This window comes from Labeo rohita, chromosome 19 (assembly GCF_022985175.1).
Source record: "Labeo rohita strain BAU-BD-2019 chromosome 19, IGBB_LRoh.1.0, whole genome shotgun sequence".
Classification (NCBI taxonomy): domain Eukaryota; kingdom Metazoa; phylum Chordata; class Actinopteri; order Cypriniformes; family Cyprinidae; genus Labeo; species Labeo rohita.
Window position 1 is genome coordinate 30,782,633 of NC_066887.1, and position 24,431 is coordinate 30,807,063.

At 34.4% G+C, this 24,431-nt stretch overlaps 1 protein-coding gene across 3 annotated transcripts in view; it reads right to left on the bottom strand.

Annotated features, from left to right (window-relative positions):
* pvrl2l (PVR cell adhesion molecule related 2 like) overlaps positions 1-24,431 on the bottom strand; it is a 236,949-nt gene that overhangs the window by 137,088 nt on the left and 75,430 nt on the right. For 2 of the 3 annotated variants that reach the window (XM_051137379.1, XM_051137378.1), the window contains exon 2: positions 2,005-2,114. In XM_051137379.1, coding sequence (XP_050993336.1) covers positions 2,005-2,114 — 110 coding nt within the window. Of the gene's footprint in view, positions 1-2,004; positions 2,115-2,217; positions 2,318-24,431 lie in introns of those variants that run through there. The other variant, XM_051137380.1, reaches the window with a different exon arrangement.

Here is a 24,431-nt window from a genome sequence, read left to right on the forward strand (position 1 = left end):
TTCCTGTTGTCATCAGGTGGCGCTATGACTATAACTGAATATGGGCACTGACATGTGTTCAGGACCAGACTCTTATCACACCTGTGAAGTTTGAGGCAGATCGGACATTGTTTGCCTGAGTTACAGCCACTTCCTTTTTCATGGCGACACGTCAAATTTTGTCAGGCCGCCACGGACACGCCCCTCGACGAAAACTCAAAAGCTTCGCAATTTAACATCGCAAGGGCCTTATGATAACACTCAGCAAATTTGAAGATGATCGGATAAAAACTGTAGGAGGAGTTCGTTAAAGTACGAGGCCTGAAAATGGCAAAAACTGCACAAAAATCGTACAGGAAATTCGATATAACGGACTTCCTGTTGGGTTTAGGATGTTGTACCAGGAGACTTTTTTGTAGGTATTGGTGTGCTACACCTGTGTACCGAGTTTCGTACATGTACGTGAAACGCAGCTCGAGGCGCACTCCGTTGAAATTTTATAGGTGGCGCTATCGAGCCATTTTGCCACACCCACTTCTGAAAACCATATCAGATGTAAATTTTCACCAGGACTGATGCGTGTGCAAAGTTTCATGAGTTTTCGAGCATGTTTAGGCCCTCAAAAAGACTTTTTACTTTGGAGAAGAAGAAGAAGAAGAAGAAGAAGAAGAAGAAGAAGAAGAAGAATAAACAGAGCAATTCCAATAGGGTCCTCGCACTGCAGTGCTCGGGCCCTAATAATAATAAACAGAGCAATTCCAATAGGGTCCTCGCACTGCAGTGCTCAGGCCCTAATAATAATAATGTGTATATAGAGAGAATGAATTTATACAGCAATTTTAATAAGAATTTTTACAATTATTCATTTAGAAATTAATATAATTAAATAACAACATAATAAGATATAATATGATAATGTAATATTAAATAAATTATATAACTTATAAATAAATAAATAGAGAGATAGAGAGTTTATACAATAATTTTAATAAGAATTACAATTATTCTTTTAGAAATTAAGAATAGAATTATATATATATATATATATATATAAATATTATATTATTTATATATACTTTTTAATATAGATTTTTAAAAATGTAAGAATACATACACAGTTTAGGGTGAGTAAGATTTACTTCATTTCACCTATTTTATATATGCAATATGTAATTAATAAAATGTTGAATAAAATAATTAATTAATAAAAAAATATTATATATATATATATATATATATATATATATATATATATATTTATTATTAATTAATCATTTTATTCAATAATAAATCATTAAATTCATTAAATCAATCATTAAAAATTAATCTTAAAATAATTTTTTAATATATTTACATTTATTAATATATTTACTCAAAAGTTTGGGGTCAGTAAGATCTACTTAATTTTACCTTTTTTATGTTTAACAACATTTATAAATAAAAATGGTTAACAACTTTTTTTTTTTAAATAATAAATAAATAAATAATAAAAATAATAATTTATTACATTTTTTAAAAATTACTCTTAAGGAATTTAAAAATACATTAACTCAAAAGTTTGGGGTCAGTAAGATTTACTTATTTTTTATGTTTAATAACATTTATACATTTTACAAAAAAAAAATTACATAAACATGAAGCAGCATGACTGTTTTCAACATTATAATAAGAATGATTGTTGAGCAGTGTGAATGATTTCTGAAGAATCATGTGACAATGTAGACTGAAGTAATGATGCTGGAAATTCATCTTTGCACCACATGAATAAATTACATTTCAAAATATATTTAAATAGAACACAGTCATTTAAATTTTAATATTTCACAACAGCATTTCGTCAAATAAACGCAGCCTTGATGAGTATATAATACTTAAGATTCAAAAATTGTACAACCCAAAACTTCTGAATACATATACAGTAAAGGGTGAGGGAAAAAGTATTCAGGTACTGAAAAAAAAGAAAAAAAAAAAAAAAAAAAAAAAACTAATCTAACTTGGAACTATATAAAGAAAATTTCATCTCACCTGTGTGAGTTTGGTAGTTCCGCTGTTGGTGAACTGACAGCGCAGATTGACAGATCCATTTGGATACGCAGTGACCTCAGGTTCCACTCGAACACGCTGACTCCAGACCGCTGCAAAAGAGCAAAGAGGGAAACATTAGAGCGGCACTGTATCGCAGCCTACATCAAAATTTCCTAAATGAAATCCAGACATCAGGGCTAATAAGAAACACACCAAAGTGACTGGTGTTATATTCCTGGGCTTGAGCTTCCTCCGGGAAAAAGAGCAGCCTCAGACTGATTAGAGCGCAGTGGCTTCATATCTATCGACTGAATGTGCAGACTGTCTCAGCATGAGACTTATCCTGCTTTGATTGCCCATAATTAAAGAAAAAAAAAACACAACTTTGAGCTCTCATCATCACAGCATCAATCTACATGATCACGGATATGGATCAGAGTCGGGGTTGAACAAATGCATCTGGATGAGAAGCATTATTAAAGTCAACCCTTTAAAGTTAACCCTTTAAAGCCTAACGTAAAAAGAAAATATTGCTTTTCTTTTATAGATGGGTTTGTTGAACCTTCACACAAAATATACACTACCTGTCAAATGTTTTTGAACAGTAAGATCTGTTCACCAAGCCTGCATTTATAGATCCAAAGTACAGCAAAAAGAGTAAAATGTAAAAATATTTTTACCATTTAAAATAACTGTTTTCTATTTTAAAATATTTTAAAATGTATTTTTTTCTTGGGATTTCAAAGCATTTTTGGCATCATTACTCCAGTCACATGATCCTTCATAAATCATTCTTATATTCTGATTTGCTGCTCAAAAAACATTTATTATTATTACTATTTTGTTCTTTGATGAAAAGAAAGTGCAGAAAAACATAATTTATCTGAAAAAGAACTCTTTTGTAACATTATAAATGTCTTCATCATCACTTTTAATCAATTTAAAGCATCCTTGCAACAAGATATTATTTTGTAAATTCTTTCCCCCCCAAAAAAATAAATGTGATATATCAATACAGATTTTATTTCAGATAAACACTGATCTTTGGATCATTCTATTCAACAGATAATCCTGAAAAAATGTAATCAACTGTTTTAAATATTGATTGGTAGTATCTATTTGACACATCAGGCTTTTATGGCTCTTATAGTTTTTATTAGGTGCATTTGCTGATATTTATTGGTCTAAAGGTAAAATATTCTAACAGCTTGTAATTTAAATTACATTTTTACAGAAAACTTTATTACAGAATAGCAGACTACTTACATAAAATGCATAAAAAGATCAGTTTTCACTATATATCTACCAATAAAATGTTAGCAAGATGCATTTAAATCACAAAACATATAATGCAGCACAATTAGGATTAAGACATTTATACTCACATTTTAACATTTTCTAATGAAATTATGTATGGATAATTGCATCAGTTCATTAAGTGCTCGTCCTGAAATATTACTAACAACATAAAAGTTATTACGTTTACCTCGTAACAATCAGTTAAGATATTTTACTACATATACCTAACATGATTTTTCTAAAAAATTATCTATGGATAATCGTTAAACTTATCTGCATCAGTCCAGTAAGTGCTTATCTTGAAATATTACTAACTATATAAAAGTTATTGTGTTTTCCTCATTAAAAGCTAAAAGATGAAGAATTTACTACATACACCCATGATTATCTTTCTCTTTTTAGGGGGATAAAAGTGTTTATATCTCTATTATGTGCTCATATGAGTTTGAAAAGACTTTTAATTGTTTTTTGCTTGCGTGTGATATAATTAGCCTTAAATTTCTCAGCATCACCGCCTAACACATCTCTCCGTAAATAACAGATGGAATCTGCAAACTGAAAATTACATTACACACTCCACTTGTATGTAATTAAGAGCATAAATAATTAAAAATCATCAAAATAATGCTTATGCTGATTTACAATGGTATCTCGTCCTTGAACAAAACAGTCAAGCGATCACTGTATAATAACAGGAGGTTAAAGCCTATAAAAGAAAATAGCTGCACATTTATTAGTGCTACAAAAACAAACATTCGATTCCATAATGCGCTATCAGTCGCTCTGCGGTATCTGCCTCACGCTGCATTGCGGCGCCGTTCACGGCGCTTTCAAAGAAATACTTCCACTTTTGAAAATCCTGACCCAGTGGCCGTGATCCCAGACGGTGATCTTTGTGTCGGCGCAGCATTCACTTATGGAAGACCGCAAAGTTCAAGTTTTTCAAAACTCACTGGCTTTCTCTCTACCGTGTACAAAGGCAGGGTAAAATAAACAAGCCGTGTTTTGGCTCGACTGCTCGGCGGACTCCGGCGAGCTCCTGCGGAGACAGAAGCGAGAGACCTCCAGCTCAGAGCTCCAGGAGTCAAAGGCCAGCGAGCAGCATGAGAGCTGCTCCATATATACTGATGGAATAAGGAATGGCTCAGTGCTCTCTCACACACACTCACATGCACGAAACAGCTGCTTTCAACAATCCACAGATACATCAGCCTGCACAAACGCTCCAAACACAGACCTCAAATTGCATGCACCCCGGAGAGGATTAAATCCATCAAATGCAGGGTTGCGGCCACATAAAATAATACATCAACAAAGCTTGATTCGGTTATAGAAGCGCATACCCTCGAATGCAAACGCATTCTATTCTCACGCGACGCACCTTCACGATCCAACTCGGTTTATGTTCCACGAAGGCATTAAATCGATTTGACCTAAGGGTCGCAAAGCTCCTATAAATCAGATCTGTTAGCTAACAGCGACTGAAAAGTAAACGACATACTGTAGAGGATGCCAAACACTTACGCTGTACTGTAATGTGTCTGTATCAGGGTCGGAAATTAACGAGGGCTTGTGGCAAAAATGCCCCATAAATTCAAGAGAAATGGGCAAAAATTGCCCCTGCACAATTAAAATAACGTATTACGGCTGTGGCAATTAAAATTAAATTTAAAAATGAATGAAAAGTGTCAATTTGCAAGAATTACATTTAGGTTCACTAACACTGCATCAGATTGCTTTTTGTGAAGCGTTGAGCCTTGTAACCAATCAAATGTATTTCTGATGAACTTAGGAATGCATTGGCCAATCAGAGGCACTTAGATTATTCAGCGCTGATGAACGATGTAAATAAAAGATTCATTTCATAGCTTCAGTGATTATAACGGGTGTTTTTGCATAACTTGCGCTAGACTTGACTAACGTCATGGACTGCCATGTTTGTCTGTGAAGCCAGAATGTGACAAGCCCAAAACGCAGACACAAAACAAAAATGTTTTTATATTGTTTTCTATATCAATGTTAATAATCATTATTACAATGTAAACAGCAATAATCTACAATAATGATTTCTGTCATAATATTGCTGCCCTATGAGCTGCTGTTTTTTTTTTTGTTGTTGTTGTTTTTTTTTTTTTTTACATGTATAATTTAGATACAGTTTTGAACAGTCTATTGTTATTAACAACCGTTGAAAATATTGATTAAAGTAACTGGGTAAATTTAGATATTTGACATTAAATACAACATAGTATGGTGATTATAATAAAATTGCCCTCGCAAATTGATTTCTAGGAGGCAAATATTGCCCCTTAAAGGAGAAGTCCACTTCCAGAACAACAATTTACAAATAATTTACTCATCCCCTTGTCAGCCAAAAAGTTCATTTCTTTCTTTCTTAAGTCGTAATGAAATTTCAGCATTTCAGCATTTTTCTCCATATAATGGACTGCTGTGGTGTCCATATTTTAAACTTCCAAAATGCAGTTTAAATGCGGCTTCAAAAATGCGGTTGTAAATAAGATGACTTAATTTATTTTAATAAAAATAATACAATTTAGATACTTTTTAATGCCAAACGCTCGTCTTGTCTTAATCAGCTTGGACTGTTTTTGTTCTGGTTCATGACAGTTAGGGTATGTCGAAAAACTCCCATCTCATGTTCTCCCTCAACTTCAAAATCACCCTATATCACTGTTTTACCTTTTTTGTTAAGGGTGTTTGATCTTCTTTGCATGTTCACTTTGCAAAGACTGTGTCGGTACTTCTGCAGTGATGTAGGATGATTTTGAAATGATTTTTGAAGTTGAGGGAGAAAATACGATTGGAGTTTTTTGACATACCCTAACTGTCTTAAACCAGAATACACAGAGTTCAGGGAGAGCAAGACAAGATGAGCGTTTGAGATTAAAAAGTATTTAAATTGTATTTTTTTAATGAAAATAACCGATCGTTTCGCTAGATAAGACCCTTCTTCCTCAGCTGGGATCATTTGAAATTCTTGTTTAATTATTATTATTATTTTTTATTGTTTTTTGAGAGTCAAATCTTTTCATAGAGGGAATTTGGGGTATCTAATTTCTGTCATTCCATAATTCAGAAAATACTTAGAAAACATATTTTAAAACTTTTTGGGGGAATAAAATGTTGTATATAATCAAGCAAATTATATATTAACAAATCCCTCCGTAAAAACCTTCAGGATATAGACAGAAATAAAAATATAATTACACACACTTTGGTGTGTAAGTGCTACTGAAGCGGTGATTTATGGCTCAGTGTAGGAGAAAAAACTCATTCTGAGAAAACAACCTTTAAAAATATGTACTGTAATTGAAATCTATTGACACTAATAAAGTGCTATAAAAGAAACACTATTTTCTTTCCACTAGTCTGAGAAAAAAAAAACTCTTTATGAGAAACCATAAAGCCGAAAATCTTAAACAGTGTTTTTGCCTGCAGTGTCTCCACCTAATGGAAAAGTTAATACTGCCCTTGTTCTGTATTAAAAATCCCTCAGGCTCTATGACACAATCTTGATTTCATGTATAATTGTGTAAAAATGCAACTCATAGTCAGGGTTCGTACAGATACTGTAAAATGAAATTCCAGGACTTTCAAAGATTTTTAAGCACTACCTTTTTCCTGCAAAAAAGATAAATAGATACAGGAAAATATATTTACAAACGCAGTAAAAAAAAAAAAAAATCTAACTCAAATGATTTTCGCTCTGAAGTTCTGATCTGAAGCAAAAGATTCATGAACCCACTCTGAAGTTCTGATCCAAGTCAAATATTTTCATAAATCATTCTGCGAATAAATGATTCGCGATCCACACTCCAAAGTCCCGATCTGAATAATGATTCATGAACCTACATTTCATATCAGAACTCTGAGTACGGTTTATGATTTATAAACCCGCTCTGATGTACCAATCTGAATCAAATTGCTCACGATACACGGTTTCGACTGGAGCGCTTTCGAAACAGTGAATCATTTTGCGATGCAAAGGTTTAACTGATTCTAGTGAACCCACTGAAATGAACGATCAAAGTCACAAGTTTAAATCAATCTGAGAGGTTCCAGAGAAAATGACTCACTGAATTGATTCGGTTCATCTGTTCCTCTATTCGAGTCTTCAGCCGTTTACACGACACTGTCAGTACTTCTACTGGCTTAGCTCGCTAGTTTTATGACATTAACTGAAATAAGCAAAAAAATATTGTGTTTTTTAGATTTTGCTTAAAAATATATGTGCTTATTAAAAAAAAATAAACGCTTATTTCATAGATACATTGCATTTCAATAATTCAAGCACTTTTCAAGTACCTGTTCAGGAATATTGTTATTTCTTAAGGGTTTTTTCAGGACTTAAATTCAAGTACTTCAAGCACTTTAAGCACCTTGTACGAACCCTGCATATCGCAACCTAGATGTAAGTAAGCCATAAGAGGTGCTATAGATCCTAGTGGGCTTTTACTCCACACTAAAAATGAAAAATCATGCAGTTTGAATGCTAATTTTAGGGCTGGGAAAATAAATCAATGCATTGCAAATTGAGAAATAAATGTGTCGATTCTGAGATTCTCAAAAGGCATCGCGATACTCTCTGGAATCAAGTCAGAGATTAGTTTTTTAACAGCAGATGGCACTGCATGCTTTAGAAACAGCCATACTCTGCATGCTTTCAATTACACACACACACACACTTGAACTTCAAATAATCATTCATAAAGTTTAAAAAAGTGGAATCGATCCACGAATTGCGATGCATCGATTTATTGCAGCCCTAGTTCATGAACATGAAAACAACATTTTGGGGGCCTGAATATGCAAACTTTTAAAAACGTGTTTCAAAGTGCAAGTTTTTGCAAAAACGCATATTTGAACGTGCATTATGTGTTCTGTCTATAGGAATTTCTTTACAAAGTGACATCGCCAACTAGTGGCCTAGCATGCATAATACAGCGCTTTTGCGTATCCATGTGAACAGAAATCGTTTTGACAACATTGTCGGATGCATGTGAAATGCAAAAGGAAAAACTCAGTTTTTAGTAGATCACTTTCGTGCAAAGCGCCATATTTAACATTTGCCAGTAATGAAAACAAGGCTACATCATCTATGATCAGTTTTTTCTTTCAGGTCAAGAACTGTTTGAAGAAAAACCTGCCGAGCAGCTTTCAGTCAGCTAAATTGACATGTTTATACAGTAGCTAGCTCAATTACCTGAATAACACCACATGTGGTTTAACGGCACAGATACGTCTATACACGCCCCATTAAGCATTCCAATGATGTTTATATCTGTCATAATAATCCAAGAAACAAACTCTACACAAGACAACCATGAGGAAAAACAGCTTCAGAAGCAACATTTATGCTAATGTCTACTACGGCACCCCTTGTGGCACAGTGTCACACATTTGCACAAAATCAAGCTTACAAAGCTAAAAAAAAAAAAAAAAAAAGTTCCATTCATGTATTTCTGCAGGCTGTTTCAGACAATAATATACAATACTTACAACACTTAAAATGCTACAAAAGATTTTGAATATCTTTTTTCTACTCATTTTGTTCATCAAACAATCAAAGTTTCTTGAGCATGATCTTCTGAAGGATCATGTGACACTGAAGACTACAGAAATTATGCTGAAAATCCAGCTTTGCATCACAGGAATGAATTACATTAATTACATATTCAGAAAATAGCTATTTGAAATTGTAATATTATTTTACAATATTGCCATTTTTACTGTATTTTTGATCAAATAAATGGTGGACTTTTTTCAAAAACATACATTAAAAACATTAAAAATCAACGTATGAATTGCGATGCATCGATTTATCGTCACAGCCCTAGTTCATCAACATGACAACAGCATTGAATATGCAAACTTTCAAAAATGGGTTTCGAAAGTGCATGTTTTGGCAAAATGCAAATGTGCACATGTGCATTGTGTGTTCTGTCTTTAGTGTGTTCTTTCTTTACAAAGTGACATCGCCAACTAGTGGCCTGACATGCATAATACAGCGCTTTTGCATATCCATGTGAACAGGAATCATTTTGACAACATTTTTGGATGTTTGTTAAAACTTTTCCAACATGCAAAAGGAAAAACTCAGTTTTTAGCAATGTTTTGAAAATTTGAAATTTTAATAATATTTTACAATATTGTCATTTTTACTGTATTTTTGACCAAATAAATGCAGCTTTTGTTCAAAAACATATATTAAATACATTAAAAATTGACCCACGAATCACGATGCATCGATTTATTATCACAGCCCTCCTTTACATGACAACAGCATTTTGGGGGCCTGAATATGCAAGCTTTTGAAAAGGAGTTTCAAAGTTTTTGCAAAATGCAATTTGACACGTGCATTGTGTGTTCTGTCTATAGCAATTTCTTTACAAAGTGACATAGCCAACCAGTGGCCTGGCATGCATAAGACGGAGCTTTTGCGCATACATGTGAAAAGGAATAATTTTTTACAGCATTGTCGGACGATTGTGAAACATTTTCAACATGCAAAAAAAAAAAAAAAAAAAAAACAGCTTTGCATCACAGGAATAAATTACATTTTCAAATATATTCAGTTAGAAAATAGCTATTTGAAATTATAATCATTGTGAATATAATATAATTGTGAATATAATTGTGAATTATAATTCACAATATTGCAGTTTTTACTGTATTTTTGCTCAAATAAATGCAGCTTTGGTGGACTTTTTTCATGCATACATTAATTTCCATCTAAAGCTTCTAAATAGTATTTTTTTTAACAAGCCTCGCTGCTGCTATATCATTATTTGTATTTGACAAATATATTTGACTAATGCATCCGTTGTGGGTATTTACTCTTAAGCTCCGATTAACATGCCAATCTCAGGAAGGAGGTATGCAAACGCCTGCACACATCACCGTGTGCTCAATGCATGTCCGTATCCAAGGCTCTAATGTCAGGAAGTGTGCGTTTTCATTATACGAGGAACTGCGTGTGACTCAATGTAGCAGAATTCCCCCTGAAGGTACACAATGGCCTGTCAGACCAGCACGGCGGAATAAGAAACAGAAACACAAAGCATTTATTCACTCACCTCGCTCTCTTTACCTCCCTCTCTCGCTCAACTTCGCTCCTCTTTTGTTTCCTTCTATCTCAGGCTCATAACTCTATTTCTCTCTCCCTCTTCCTCTGTACACATCAACAAATGAGTCACAGGGGTGGAATGTAGTTGTACGATGTTTTAGTCATTCGTTTTTCATGGGGTCAATGAAAAAAACGCCACAGATTTCAAAAAGAAAGCAAGCAAAAATGAGAGCGGCACAATGAAGAACGAACATGGATCAACTCTTGTCTCATTTGCATGCATACCCAGCATGCTCTACAGCCTCCCTTTGTGTTCAAGTGTTTCTGTTCATATTCCTGTACTGATCTACTATTTGCACGGGTTTTAATACCTCTGAAACAGTCGGGTGTCTGCGTGCTGCTGATACGCTTTACTTAAGGATGACAAATGAACCAAAGGCCTGCCGCAACAGGCTCTTAAATAAAACACAAACACATTTAAGGGGCACAAGCAATTTAGAAAAAGCAAATAAGCTTGCTTTACGCACTCGATGCAAAGCTCATCGGTGCTTATGTTGCATAACGTGTGATATTCACCTCGGAGTCATTAATATATTCATATATATGCGCTGCAGGGATGATTTTGCCGTGGGGCGTCACCTATTTGCACACTAACAAGCATAAATGTTTAATGTTAGATATACATTTAGGTGTAACTTTAAAGGATTTGTTTCACTTGCAATTAAAAATCTGACTTTATGTCAGCATTTACACACCTTAAAGCCATTATGCACAAGTTTCTTTCCTCCATGAGGGTTTTGAACATCTTCAAATTGCAATTTTCTTCAAAAAGGGAAAAAAAAGAGGAGTAAAACTTTTTAACTTCAAAAATCAGCACAAAAAGATCACTTAAGTGATCCATGTGACTTGCATTAATAACTGCGGACGATTTACTAACATCGTAAATCCACCACATCTATCTAAGCTTTAAAAATTTTAGTGTACACTACCAGTTTTTGAACAGTAAGATTTTTAATGTTTGTATTTATGTGAAGAAGTCTCTTCTGCTCAACAAGCCTGTATTTATTTGATCTAAAATACAGCAAAAACAGCAATATTGTGAAATATTTTTACTATTTTGTTTTCTATCTGAACATATTTTAAAATGTAATTTATTCCTGTGATCAAAGCTACATTTGATTACTCCAGTCTTCAATGTCACATGATCCTTCAGAAATCATTCTTATATGCTGATTTGCTGTTCAAGAACATTTATTAATATTATTATTAATATTTAAAACAGCTGAGAAAATGTATTCCAGGATTCTTTAATTAATAGAATGATCCAAAGATCAGCATTTATCTGAAATAAAAAGCACATTATATGTAACATTATATACTATACCATTGAAAATCATGGACATTAATACTTTTATTTTACAAGGATGCTTTAAATTGATCAAAAGTGATTATAAAGACATTTATGATGTTACAAAAGATTTCTATTTCATACAAATTTGAATATAAGAATGATTTGTGAAGGATCATGTGACTGGAGTAATGATGCTACAAATTCAGCTTTAACATCACAGGAATAAATTACATTTTAAAATACATTCAAATAGAAACCAGTTATTTTAAATAGTAAAAATATGTCCAAATTTTACTGTTTTTGCTATACTTTGTGTCAAATAAATGCGGGCTTGGCGAGCAGAAAAGACTTCTTTAAAAAACATTAAAAATCTTACGGTTCAAAAACTTTTGGCTGGTAGTGTAGATTTATAACACTATTCTTTGTGTTCTCTTACTTTGCCTTAAATTTAGATCAAATTAGTTAAAACTGCTGTTTGAGTGTTTCTAAAGTCCCTGATATATTTTAAGCGAAACCAAAGGACAAACTAGTGCGATTTCGAACAAAACAAAGTTCATTTTGAAAGTTCAAAACAGATTGGCAAAGCAAAAAAAATTGCTAGTAAACAATCAAACTACTATTGATCAGTGGTGATTACATAAGTGAGCTCTGGAGCTCCACATTTTTTGAGAAATCTTCTCAGTTTATTTTTTATTCTGTTCAGGTCAGATGTCCATGAGTGAAAACAAACTGATTTAGAGCTGATATATGAAAGCATTGAAAGCAACACTGGCACAGTTTGTCATGTTTAGTACTGTAAAGCTGCTTACTTTTAAGCAACTTATTGCATAAAACGCTACATAAATAAATGTGGCGTGACTTTACTAGAGTGTTGAATTGCTGAGCTTGTGCAAACATTCACATTACGATCAGATGATTTCTTAAAGGGATAGTTCACTAAAAAAATTACTTTCATTTTCCTACTTTCATTGCTACTGTTTTTCTATACAAATCGGTTTGAAGAATGCTGGTAACCAAACACCTGACGGTAGCCATTGACTTACATAGTATTTTATTCCATATTATAAAAGTCAATGGCTGCCATCAACTTTTTGGTTACTAACGTTCATCAAAATGTTCTTTTGTGTTCAACAAAAGAAATAAACTCATAGCGGTTTGGAACAATCTGAGGGTGAGTAAATAATGACATTTCTCATTTTGAAAAAGAAAAAAAAAAAAAAAAATTTGTTGTAGTTTCTGTTCCCTACTAAAGAAATTTATAGAACTATGACTTCTGCTTCTGAGAACTTTGGATGTGTGAAAAAGGTCCATTTTAAGTCTTCAACCATACAGTAGCTCTACAATAATGAGAAACAGACTGTTCATGAGTTCATGAAAGAGGCAGCAATGTCCAGTTAGTAAACTAGTCATTCTTTTAACTCTGGTCTCTTCAATGGATTGGATCATTTTTTTCTCCCCACTGTGAAAGATTTCTTCATGAATCAGACTAATCCACTTCTCAAGTTCACTGATTGAATGATCCAGTCACAGAAGTTAATGGCTCACTGGATGGGAAGATTGTCAGCGACTACTCACATACAAAGCCACTGTATCACTTAGATGATTTGGAAAATAGTGCATGAGCAACATATCGCAAGCTTCAGTCGCCATTGTAAGTGACTGCTACGGTCTTCAAAATTTCTCCTTTTCACATAAAGAAGTCAAATGTCCAAATTTAACATTTGGAAAAACACACATTTACTGGAGGTTTGAGCTAACTAGACAATAACTGGACTGTCCTTTTCAGCATGCTGTATTTGACATCACATTTTGTGCATAGAGCAATACTACCTTGGAAAAAAAAAGTGTTTTTCATTGACAACAGAAATAATTTAACTGACAAGGACAAAATACATTCAAGAATGTGTCTGTTCAGCCTGTTTTCAAATGCTTCTTTCATTACCAACATTTTTATCTACTCTCAGTCAGCTTCAGCTTTTTGCTCTTCCAGTTGTCCTTCTCTCACCAAACGAGTCATGTGATGCACGTCTGGTGTCAAATCACATTTGACAAACTAACCACATTTAAGAGGAAGCTGTTTACCACCATTAGCCTGCTATATACTCTAAAAAAGCTCTGAGATGTTATTTGTAAAATGGCATAATTTTAAGTTTTTGAACAGTAAGATTTTTAATGTTTTTAAAGAATTCTCTTCTGCTCACCAAACCTGCATTTATTAAATCCAAAATACAGCAAAAGCAGTAATATTGTGAAATATTTTTACTATTTCAAATAACTGCTTTCTATTTGAATATATTTTTAACATTTAATTTATTTCTGTGATCAAAGTTCAATTTTCATCATCATTACTCCAGTCTTCAGTGTCACATGGTCTTCAGAAATCATTCTAATATGCTGATTTGCTGTTCAAGAAACATTATTATTAGAAATTATAGAAATATACAACGATGCTTTAAATTGATAAAAAAAGTGATGATAAATACATACATAATGTTACAAAAGATTTCTATTTTAGATAAATGCTGTTCTTCTGAACTTTCCATTCAAAGAAACCTGAAAAAATTCTACTCAGCTGTTTTCAACATAACAAAAAATGTTTTTTGAGCAGCAAATCAGAATATTAGAATGATTTCTGAAGGATCATGTGACTGGAGTAATGATGCTAAAAGTTCAGCTTAGAAAACAGTTATTTTGAATAGTAAAAATAATTTTCAAATACGTTGGATCAAATAAATGCAGGCTTGGTGAGCAGAAGAGACTTCTTTAAAAAAAATCAAAAATCTTGGTAGTGTATTCATATGTACATAATGTATATATGAATATATAATGACTAAAGATTAATAGTATGACTCTGTCCTTGCACATAAAAAAACTGTTTAAAATGTCTAATTCAATTAATGTTGTTTTGCTTTTACATTTAGGCACACCATTAAGTATGTGCATTGCATTTCTTTATTTTAAAAAATAAATACAATTTTAATGATGAACTGTAATGCATACACACACATTCACACACACACAAACACAAACAAACTGCAGCAACCATATAATCTTGCTTAGTTTTATAAAAGAGGAGAGAAAGCTCTTTGTATCTTTTGTTGATGTCAAAAGGACTGATTTACCAGACATCTTAACAACAAATACCATTCAAGGGCTTGACTTTTCAGTCTGCTGTGTAACAAAATACCCTCACATTATCAACAACTTCATCCACTTTTCTTCTCAGCCTCAACTTTTCTGCCAGACGTCCTTCTCTTTATCTAAACAAATCACGTGATGTCGTGCGCGAGACAGGGACGCGCCGCCGACTTGAACTTTTGAGGGTCGAGCCGGCGGCTTTCCTAAGGTCAGTCGTTCCAGAGAAGTATTTGTAGATCTCGTCAGACCTTAAGCACGTTCCTCACGCGCATGTGTGAAAGCCTCAAAGATGCTAACGGAGGCGTTGGACCGCGGAGACAGACTAGAAAGTAATTAGCGAGAGCGCGGTACAAGGGCACGCCGTGTGCCCGTTTAGAATTTCACAGGGACGTGTTTCTTCCCGCCGCCCGAGTGACCGTTATGAGTTTGAATCTCTGACGAAGTCTCTCAGTACCAGTACGTGAAGCGGTAAGCAATAATTTTCTCCTCATTAAAAGTTTCACACAAAGTACTTTTGAAAAACACGTTTAATGACTAATACACAAGTTTTACCCAAATAACCCCCTGATACTGGCCTTTTTTCGCTTGTGAAATAAATAAATTGTGGCTTACAGAAAATAAATCATCTACAACGAACATTTCCATTCACAGTTTCGGGGTTGGTATGATTTAAATGTTATTTAAAGAAATCGTTTATGATCGGGAGGGCTCAAAGTACATTCCTTCACAGTAAAACTGTGAAATTGTTTCATTCTAATATGCTGATTTGGTGCTCAATAAACATTTCTTATTATCAATGTCGTATATTTTTGTGAAAACCATGATAGCCTACATTTTTTTCATAACACTTTGATGAACACAATCAAACCTTTTAATGACATTTAAATTGAAGATCCCTGTCACTTTGGCCAGTTTAATGCGCCCTTGCTGAGCAGAAATGAATAGAAATTATTAATATCCTAAAAAAAAACTACTACTGACCTGGTGTGAATCATTTATGATGCAGTTACTATTATACTTCTAAAACTGCAACATCAACACGCGGTAACACAATATAAACACAAACACTGTGTGCATCTCAAATAATTAACCTTTAACAACATTTCTATTCTAATATTCAGATCTCATTTGAGCCAAAAAGCAAGACAACAAAACAAGATAGCACATAAAACCAGTTCTAAACATAATTTTAAAAGCCTCCACATTCAGAGCCTTCTCATTTAAAATAATTTTATGCAATCAAATAGCATTTAAACACATTAAAAATGCATTTAGTTGCACTGTATAAAATAAAGTGTACAAAAGCTAAAGGCTAAATGAAAATGTACTTACAGTACACAAACAGTCTTGCATTAAGCAGAAACCATCAATGAGCTGTAACAATGTAGTTAAAGATTACGTACTCTGATTCTGATTAATTTAAAAGGTTCCCACCAATGTTTAAACCAAACCTATGGTATTTATGGGAATTCAAGTACAGCACTTTAGGATGGAAATGAAAAATAATAACTGGAACCTACACTGTCAGTTACCTACATGTACAGTATGTGAGGTGAGCTACTTTCCAACGGTTCTGAGGTAAATCATAAGCTTTAATCTCCAGATAGCCCGGAGGTGGAAAAGGTCACTGTGAAAGCAGAGGGGAAGAGGGCACGAGGTGAAGAAAGGGAGGCGCTAACTTACACCACTCAAGTTTGAAGGCAGGCCGTGATGGGAAAGTAGTGAGCAGAGCTTGTTATAATCCGAGTGTGAAAACACACCGCGTACCCACTCGTGAACCGAATGACCTCTGCGTTCCCTGCAGGCGTGACGATGCTATCTATGCCATAATAAAGAAGACCTAGAATGCGTGTGCGCTGATCATCGCGCACACACCTCCAACCTCTCTGAATCCATTAGCCGCACCGGTTGTGTGATCGGAGCAAAATGGCCACAGAGAGGAATTATATAAAGGTGGCCCGGCTCACCCCTCTCTCTATACGTCTACATGCCTCGTTTCTCCAAAGCTAGAGATATTCTTTTTATTCTCTTTATTTCAACCCATCCTTCACAGCTCTGAAGATCTCACTCTGTTGAATGTGAAATGGTGAAACAAATTCCTTCTAACGCCACTTCATGCCCTCGCCGACTCGCCCTCCCTCCTTCCCTCGGCTGTCTCTCACTACCTAGTAATCTTCTATCCTTTATAAACCCACTCTGTTTCTGTGTCTCTCACTCACACACCCCCTGTCAAGCGTACGCCAGGGGACACACCCTCATCCAGACATAAAACACTAGCTCGGAGTGTGTGCACACAGCCTAAAGCTGTTCGCCTCACCCCGTTCCCTCTCAGACATCAAGCAGATCTTTTCTCCTTCTTGATCACATCTCCTGCATCTTTATTTTCCTCCCTCCCGTCCCTTTTTCTTTTTCAAGGTCACCTTGTGTCTTCCTCTCAAGCATCCCTCCATATTTCTCTGTCTTTCATCTCTATAGTTTCCTGTATTCATGCCTGTCTACCTGCATCTCTGCGCTGCATCTCAATTTTTGGATTCTTTTCACTTTCACTTTACTTTCATTTCACTTTAGGGTTCATTCTTTTATCTTTTGTTAGCTTTGCTCCTTTCATCCTCAGCCTGGCTAGCCTCTCTCTCTAAAACAGGAAGTGTGCCATTAGGCTTCCATACGGATAAGTGGCCCACGGGTCTCCCGGCCACTCTCAACTCCGCCTCCCTTGAAATCCAGCATTTCTACGCTTCAGCTCGGTTCCAAACCGAGTTAGCCGCCTATCCGCCTACTGCATGCTTAGGAAACTACTTTCGGAAGTGACTACCTTCGTAAACCACAAAAGCGCAGGAGACTCAACTCACAATTGATTCCAAATTGAGTCAGGGTCCTGAAGTAAAAATCCCATTCAATTCTTTCCATAGGGGAATTTATGTTTAACAAAACAGACCTACTCTGAGCTACAAAGTTGTTAATCGATGGCAAATGCTTCTATTGAAGCCATTTGCCATATTATTTCAACATATTTTCTTAAACAATCACATTTACAGTGGAATTCAGTGAGAAACTACATTACCATTAAATCTGCAAGAATCTTGATTTGAAAATCAGACAAATGACCCCTCACAAAGACCCGCACCCTTCGTTACTGTTGCTATGTTTGACAAACCATAGCCAAACCATTGCGGAGCAAAGAGGAAACAAAGTCTAAGCTTTTAAATGTTGTCATTTTTTAAGAAATTCTAACAATAAATCACTGTAGTGTCTCTTACTACTAGTTATAGCATGAAATAAACATGAATGAACATCAGAAGGTCTCTTGTTTAGACCGTGAAAAGACATCAATACATACCAAGTCCACCAACGCTAATCCACAAAATTAAAAGACAAAAAATGCCGGTTATGATTGGTCAGATCGCCTGTCAATCAAACTCCCTGTCCATATGCTCTGAAACCACTTATATGTTGGTGTGTAATAAGTATGAAATGTTGTTTCCAAATATGCAATTAGCAATTTATATTTAAATGTCTTATTTTTTTATTTAATTATTATTCAAAATGCTTTATGGAATTGTAGTTCTTTCCTCCACTTAAACCATTAAGTAAACCATCTTGTAACTCTGTGCTTTATCTCATTTTATAATGTTTGGAATGTCGTGATTTACCTTATAGCTAGTTGGTTTGGGTCATGGCTTATAACTCTTTAACAAAGACTTTTAAAAAATAAGTATGGGAAAAAATTAATGGAAAAATGCTTCCGGAATGAATGTCGCTGAAAAAGTGGTTGGGTGCTATTGCATTTAATAGAGTTTGATACCACCAATAGCCTTTAAAATTACTTCAAATACACATATAATAGCAATAAGGCAATAATAATTGCTTCAAATAAAGTATCAAAAGCATGTAATAATATGGATTTATTCAAAACGTATTCAAAGCTTTTAATCTGAAATCACGATGAACAGTTTGCATACTGAGAAGGATGACTTATTCTTACAAATCTGATGAAATGGAGCATGTTTCATTCCCAGATGAACGTTATAATAAACCCAAACTCACAGCAATATGCAGAAATGGAGTCTGAGAAGCTCCACACATGTAAATGATACTGCTTGTGTGGCACAGCATTTAATGTGAACAGAGCTGCTTTGAGATAACCTACACACATTTATATAATTACAACGCATATATTAAACCTGCATTGCATATATTGTTTTAATTGAATTGCAGCATTTGTGAATTTACAATAGTATTATGCTTTATTATTTTTTAATAGTTTTAATATATCATGCTGCCTTGGAAAACTGTCTAAGTATGCATTTCATGGAGTCTCATCCTTGGAATGCACCATTTCCAGTACTTTGCCAGTAACTCGAAACAGACAAAACGCAATAAAGGAATTTTTATAATCAAGTACTCAAATTGAATCAAGGAATCATGACAGCCCTACAGCAGTATAATCAGCATTTCTCTCAAGTTTTCCAACATCTTCTTTTTCACTAGTTGCAAGGTATATCAGGATCAGGATCTGTGATTGCCCTAAACTTAAACCAGTCTCCTGGTTTGAGTTGGTCTCCTAGCCAGTCCAAACTGTTTAGCTCAGATATGGGCAAATATGTCCCTGCAGAGTTTAGCTCCAACCCTGATAATTCTCACCTGCCTGTAGCCTTCTAGTAATTCTGAAGACACTGATTATTGTGTTCAGGTGTGTTTGATCAGGGTTGGAGCTAAACTCTGTAGGGACACAGACCCTCCAGGACCGAGTTTGCCCATGACTGGTTTAGCTGGAAAAGCAGCTGCTCTCTTGGCTGAAAAGTGCCCAAAAACCTTTTAATCCAAGCCAACAGACCAGTTTGACCAAGGTGGGAGACCAACTAAGACCGATAAAGACCGATTTAATTTGTTTTTCACCAGGGACATGCAATACTGATTTCGGTTTTGGCCAAAAGACGTGTATCCCAGAAGGCAATGCAACAGCCTCCAAGACTGGAGCATATCTATGATGCCTTCAAATGCTCAGCTCACTGGGTTTTCCCTCTTGTATTCAGACTGGAATATCAACAAGCAATCATATAAATGCAGTACTTAAAGTGATATCAGATTTATTTTCTATAAACTGTTATGCGCAAATGTGTTTGCCTTCACGCCAACTCTCTTCCTGCAGTGCATTTGTGTGAATAATCAAAAATGCGTGTTTTGTTATTTGAGGTTATGTGTATGTCTGCTGGAAGTGTCTGGGGTGCATTAGATTATGGCTGTTTTTGTGCGCGTATGCGCAATAGGCACTGCGTTTTGCCACCCTCCCCTGAGGACTGCCAAACAGCAGCAACAGCAGTCGTGGCCCCATCTTTTTTCCCCCAGGAGATGGTGTTCATATGTGTGTGTGTGTGTGAGTGTGTGAGTCTGTGCACATGTGTAGCAGGGGCCCATTTCTTCATCCCCAACTGAGAGCTCCTGAAATGGAGACAAAAAGCCCTCCTGCCTTTATTGCAACATGATAAATGTCCCTCTCATATAAGAGACATATATGTACTCAGGCTGCACACACAAACACTGTCACGCACTCACACATACATATATACAAACCCTGGATGCGGTCTTTACACTCACGCCACATGAATTATTTCCCATAACCCTCATGCACCGATTTCTTTCCGCGAGCTTGCATGCATTCATCCACTTATTTTACACATTCTCACCGCTGTTTTCAACTCAAGAAGCGAGGGCTGGCCGAGCAACCCTATTCTACATGTGAGCCATGTATTATTGATATGACTGTTTGAAAGAGGGGGAGGCTCTCCTCTCTTATTAAATTATTGACAGGCAACATTTATGCTGCCAGCACCTGACCCGAGGAGGAGAAAGTGATGAGCAGGGAAGGGAAGAGGAGGAGAGATTGTAAAGCAGACTTAGAGAAGACAACAACGCCTGTTTTTAACCATTAAGATTCTTTATGCACAATATCAGTTCTTTTTTAAACGGGGTCCAAAATGAACAAATGCCAAATACCCACTGAGAGTAAAAAGTGGCTTTGCCAAACAAAATTTATTTGCCAGCTGGCTGGTGTAACTTTATTTGGAACGGCAAGAAGCTACATGGTTTAAATAGAATTGTAAAAAAAAAAAAAAATGTAATGACTGTCTGTGATGTACAAGATGTGCACAAACGCCAAAATCAGTCTACAAAATCCATGCAAACTATGAAAAAGCTGTAAAGTTAATTACAAATATATATAAATGAAAATAATATATTATAATATACATGTATAAAATAATATATATTAAAATAATATATATAAAAATGTATAAATAAACTGATTTAAATTACTTTTTTCCCTCACATCAACCTATCATTTTAGTTTTTATTTTTAATAATTTTGCAAAGTTGTTTCAAACCTGTTTTTTTGCTTTGTCATTATGGTGCACAGAGTGTAGATTGATGTGGAAAAAAATAGTTTAAAGCAGTTTAACATAAAACACGAAAAAAATGAAGGAGTATGAATACTTCCGCAAAAGGCACTGTATATGATAATAACAAGAACTGTTTCCTGAGTACAAAATCAGCATATTACATAATGATTTCTGAAGAATCATGTGACTTTAAACAATAGCGAAATGGCTGCTGAAAATTAAGCTTTGCATTACAAAAATATATTACATTTTCAAATATATTACAAAAAAAAGTTTAACATACATATATATATATATATATATATATATACACACACATATATACATATATATACACATACACATATACACACACACATATGCACTTAATATATTATATATATTATAATAATAACAAAAGTAAATATTACTAGTGCTAATACTAAATATGTATGAGATTTGTAAAATATACCAGCCATTAAATGTTTTGCATCGTTATAATAAAATATTATAGAAATAAATATTTGCAGCATTTAAACAAGTAAATAATGAAATAACCAATAAGTGAATTGGTAGGTGTGGCAAAACATTCATCTTAGGATGCACAGACATATGCATCCACCCATACAAATCACCCATTAGGACACTGTGGGGCCAAGAAAGCAAGAGAGTTGTAAATGTGCGACTGAGAAAAGCAAAGAAATTGGAAAGATGCAATGACAGGAATGAAAAATCCCAAAAGACAGATAAGGAAGAGTTGGTAATAAAATGAGGATGTACTACAGAAGGTAGGGTTAGAAGAGAAAGAACAGACTGAAAAGAAAGAGAGAGAGGAGCAGCAGGAGATGGCAGGGGAGCTAAAGAACGAGGTGAGAGGGGTGGAACAGAGAGAGATTTCAGAGCTGAGGTGGAGGAATTGCAGGCCATGAGAGCAGAAGGGAAAGATAATAAAAGAATAAAGATGCAGGTGAAATGAGAAAAGGGGGAGGGAGCGAGAGAAAACGGATGCAGAGGTGAGGGGGAGAGCCAATCTGCAAAAGGTGAACAGGTGGAGGAGAGAAAACCGAGAATGAGTGGAGAAGAGCATGCCAGGGGACAAGAGAAGAAAGAAAAGAGCTTAGAGACAGAAAGAAGAGATGATGAGCAGAAAATGAGAGCAGGTTTTCAGAACCATTAGAGATGTACTGGATGCGCTGAATCCAGAACAAAAACAGAACTGTCACAAATGTTTTCCTATACGTTTGATTACACACAGACGAGTACACAGAAGCTACAACAATCTATCACGCCACATTAAAGAGCGCTAAAACGTTATTTATTGCTTGAATTTCCTAAAGAAATGGACAGAATTTGAAATCTGAAACTTTGTTTTATATCAAAAATAACACAAAGCCTAGCATATTGCTATTTTTTGGAAGGAAGACGCACTGTGTACTGTTTATTCATCAACTGAAAACAGCATACAACAAAAGATCGATTGTGATTTAAAAATCAATTTTGGTTCATTAAAATGAGAATCTATTAAAATTGAGAAATCGTTTTTTGTTCTGTTTTGTTTTGTTTACCCAGTCCTAGCGTATTTTGTTGTTTTTAAACACTGCGCTGTCACCCTGTAGGTTCATGATTAACAATGAAAATGTGAACAAAAATAAAAAAAGTCTGTTAAAGTCTAGCGCAACCTCTGATATATATAAAAGTATATATACTTTTAATGTTTTTTTTTTTTAAGAATTCTATTCTGCTCACCAAGCCTGCATTTATTTGATCCAAAATACAGCAAAAGCTGTAATATTGTGAAATATTTTTACTATTTAAAATAACTGCTTTTTATATTAAAATGTAATTTATTCCTGTGATCAAAGCTGAATTTTCAGCATCATTACTCCAGTCTTCAGTGTCACGTGATCCTTCAGAAATCACTCTAATTTGCTGATTTGCTGTTCAAGAAACATCATTATTATTATTATTATTATTATTATTATTATTATTATTATTATTAATAATAATACTTAACAGATCCAAAGATCAGCATTTATCGGAAATAAAACGCTTTTGTAACATTATTTTGTAACTTTTTTTCTTCTTTGTAAAGAAATTATGGAAATTAATACTTTTATTTAGCAAGGACGCTTTAAATTGATTAAGAGTGATGGTAAAGACATTTATAATGTTAAAAAAAAGATTTCTATTTCAGATATATGCTGTTCTTCTGAACAATTTTCAACATAATGTTTTTGAGCAGCAAATCAAAATATTAGAAGGATTTCTGAATGATCATGTGACTGAAGTAATGATGCTAAAAATCAGCTCTGAAATCACAGGAATAAATTACATTTTAAAATATATTTAAACAAAATAGTTATTTTAAATATGTAAAAATATTTCAAGATTTTACTGCTTTTGCTGTACTTTGGATCAAATAAATGCAGGCTTGGTGAGCAGATGATACTTCTTTTAAAAAAAAAAACATTAAAAATCTCAAAAACTTTTGACTGGTATATATATATATATATATATATATATATATATATACACACACACACACACACATATATATATATACATACAAACACACACACACACACACACACACACACACATATATATATACACACACACATACATATATATAGTATGCAAAATGCTTTTTATTTTATATATATAATATATTAGATTAATATTAAATTAAATGACTAAATGATTTAAAACGATACTGGTAACACAATCTATTGCTAAATCACTGGAGCAGTGGAGTAGAGATGTTCTGATTGGACAAAAGCCTGTGTAGTACAGGATGAGTCATCACTATTTTCATTCTATGGCTACACATTTTTAAACACATTAAACATTATTTACTCAACTTTTAGGAAACCACTAGCATATAGACTTTGATGCTAACAGACATGGACAAAAAGCCAGAAAAACTCAAAATTATATTTCACAGAGTCTTTAACCCTTTAAGAGCACCATCCATAGAAACAGGATGCACTGAAGAGCTCTTTCCCCTTAAGAGCACGTTAGATCGAGTGGCTGTAAGCACATAACAACAGCAGGCCCCGAGCGGTGTGCGTTCACGCATAAAAATGAGCCGCAAAAGTACGTTACTTGAAAACAAGTTTGAACAACCTTTACAAATGCTACTGTGCAATGCATAATAAACTAATTATGCTTGATATCT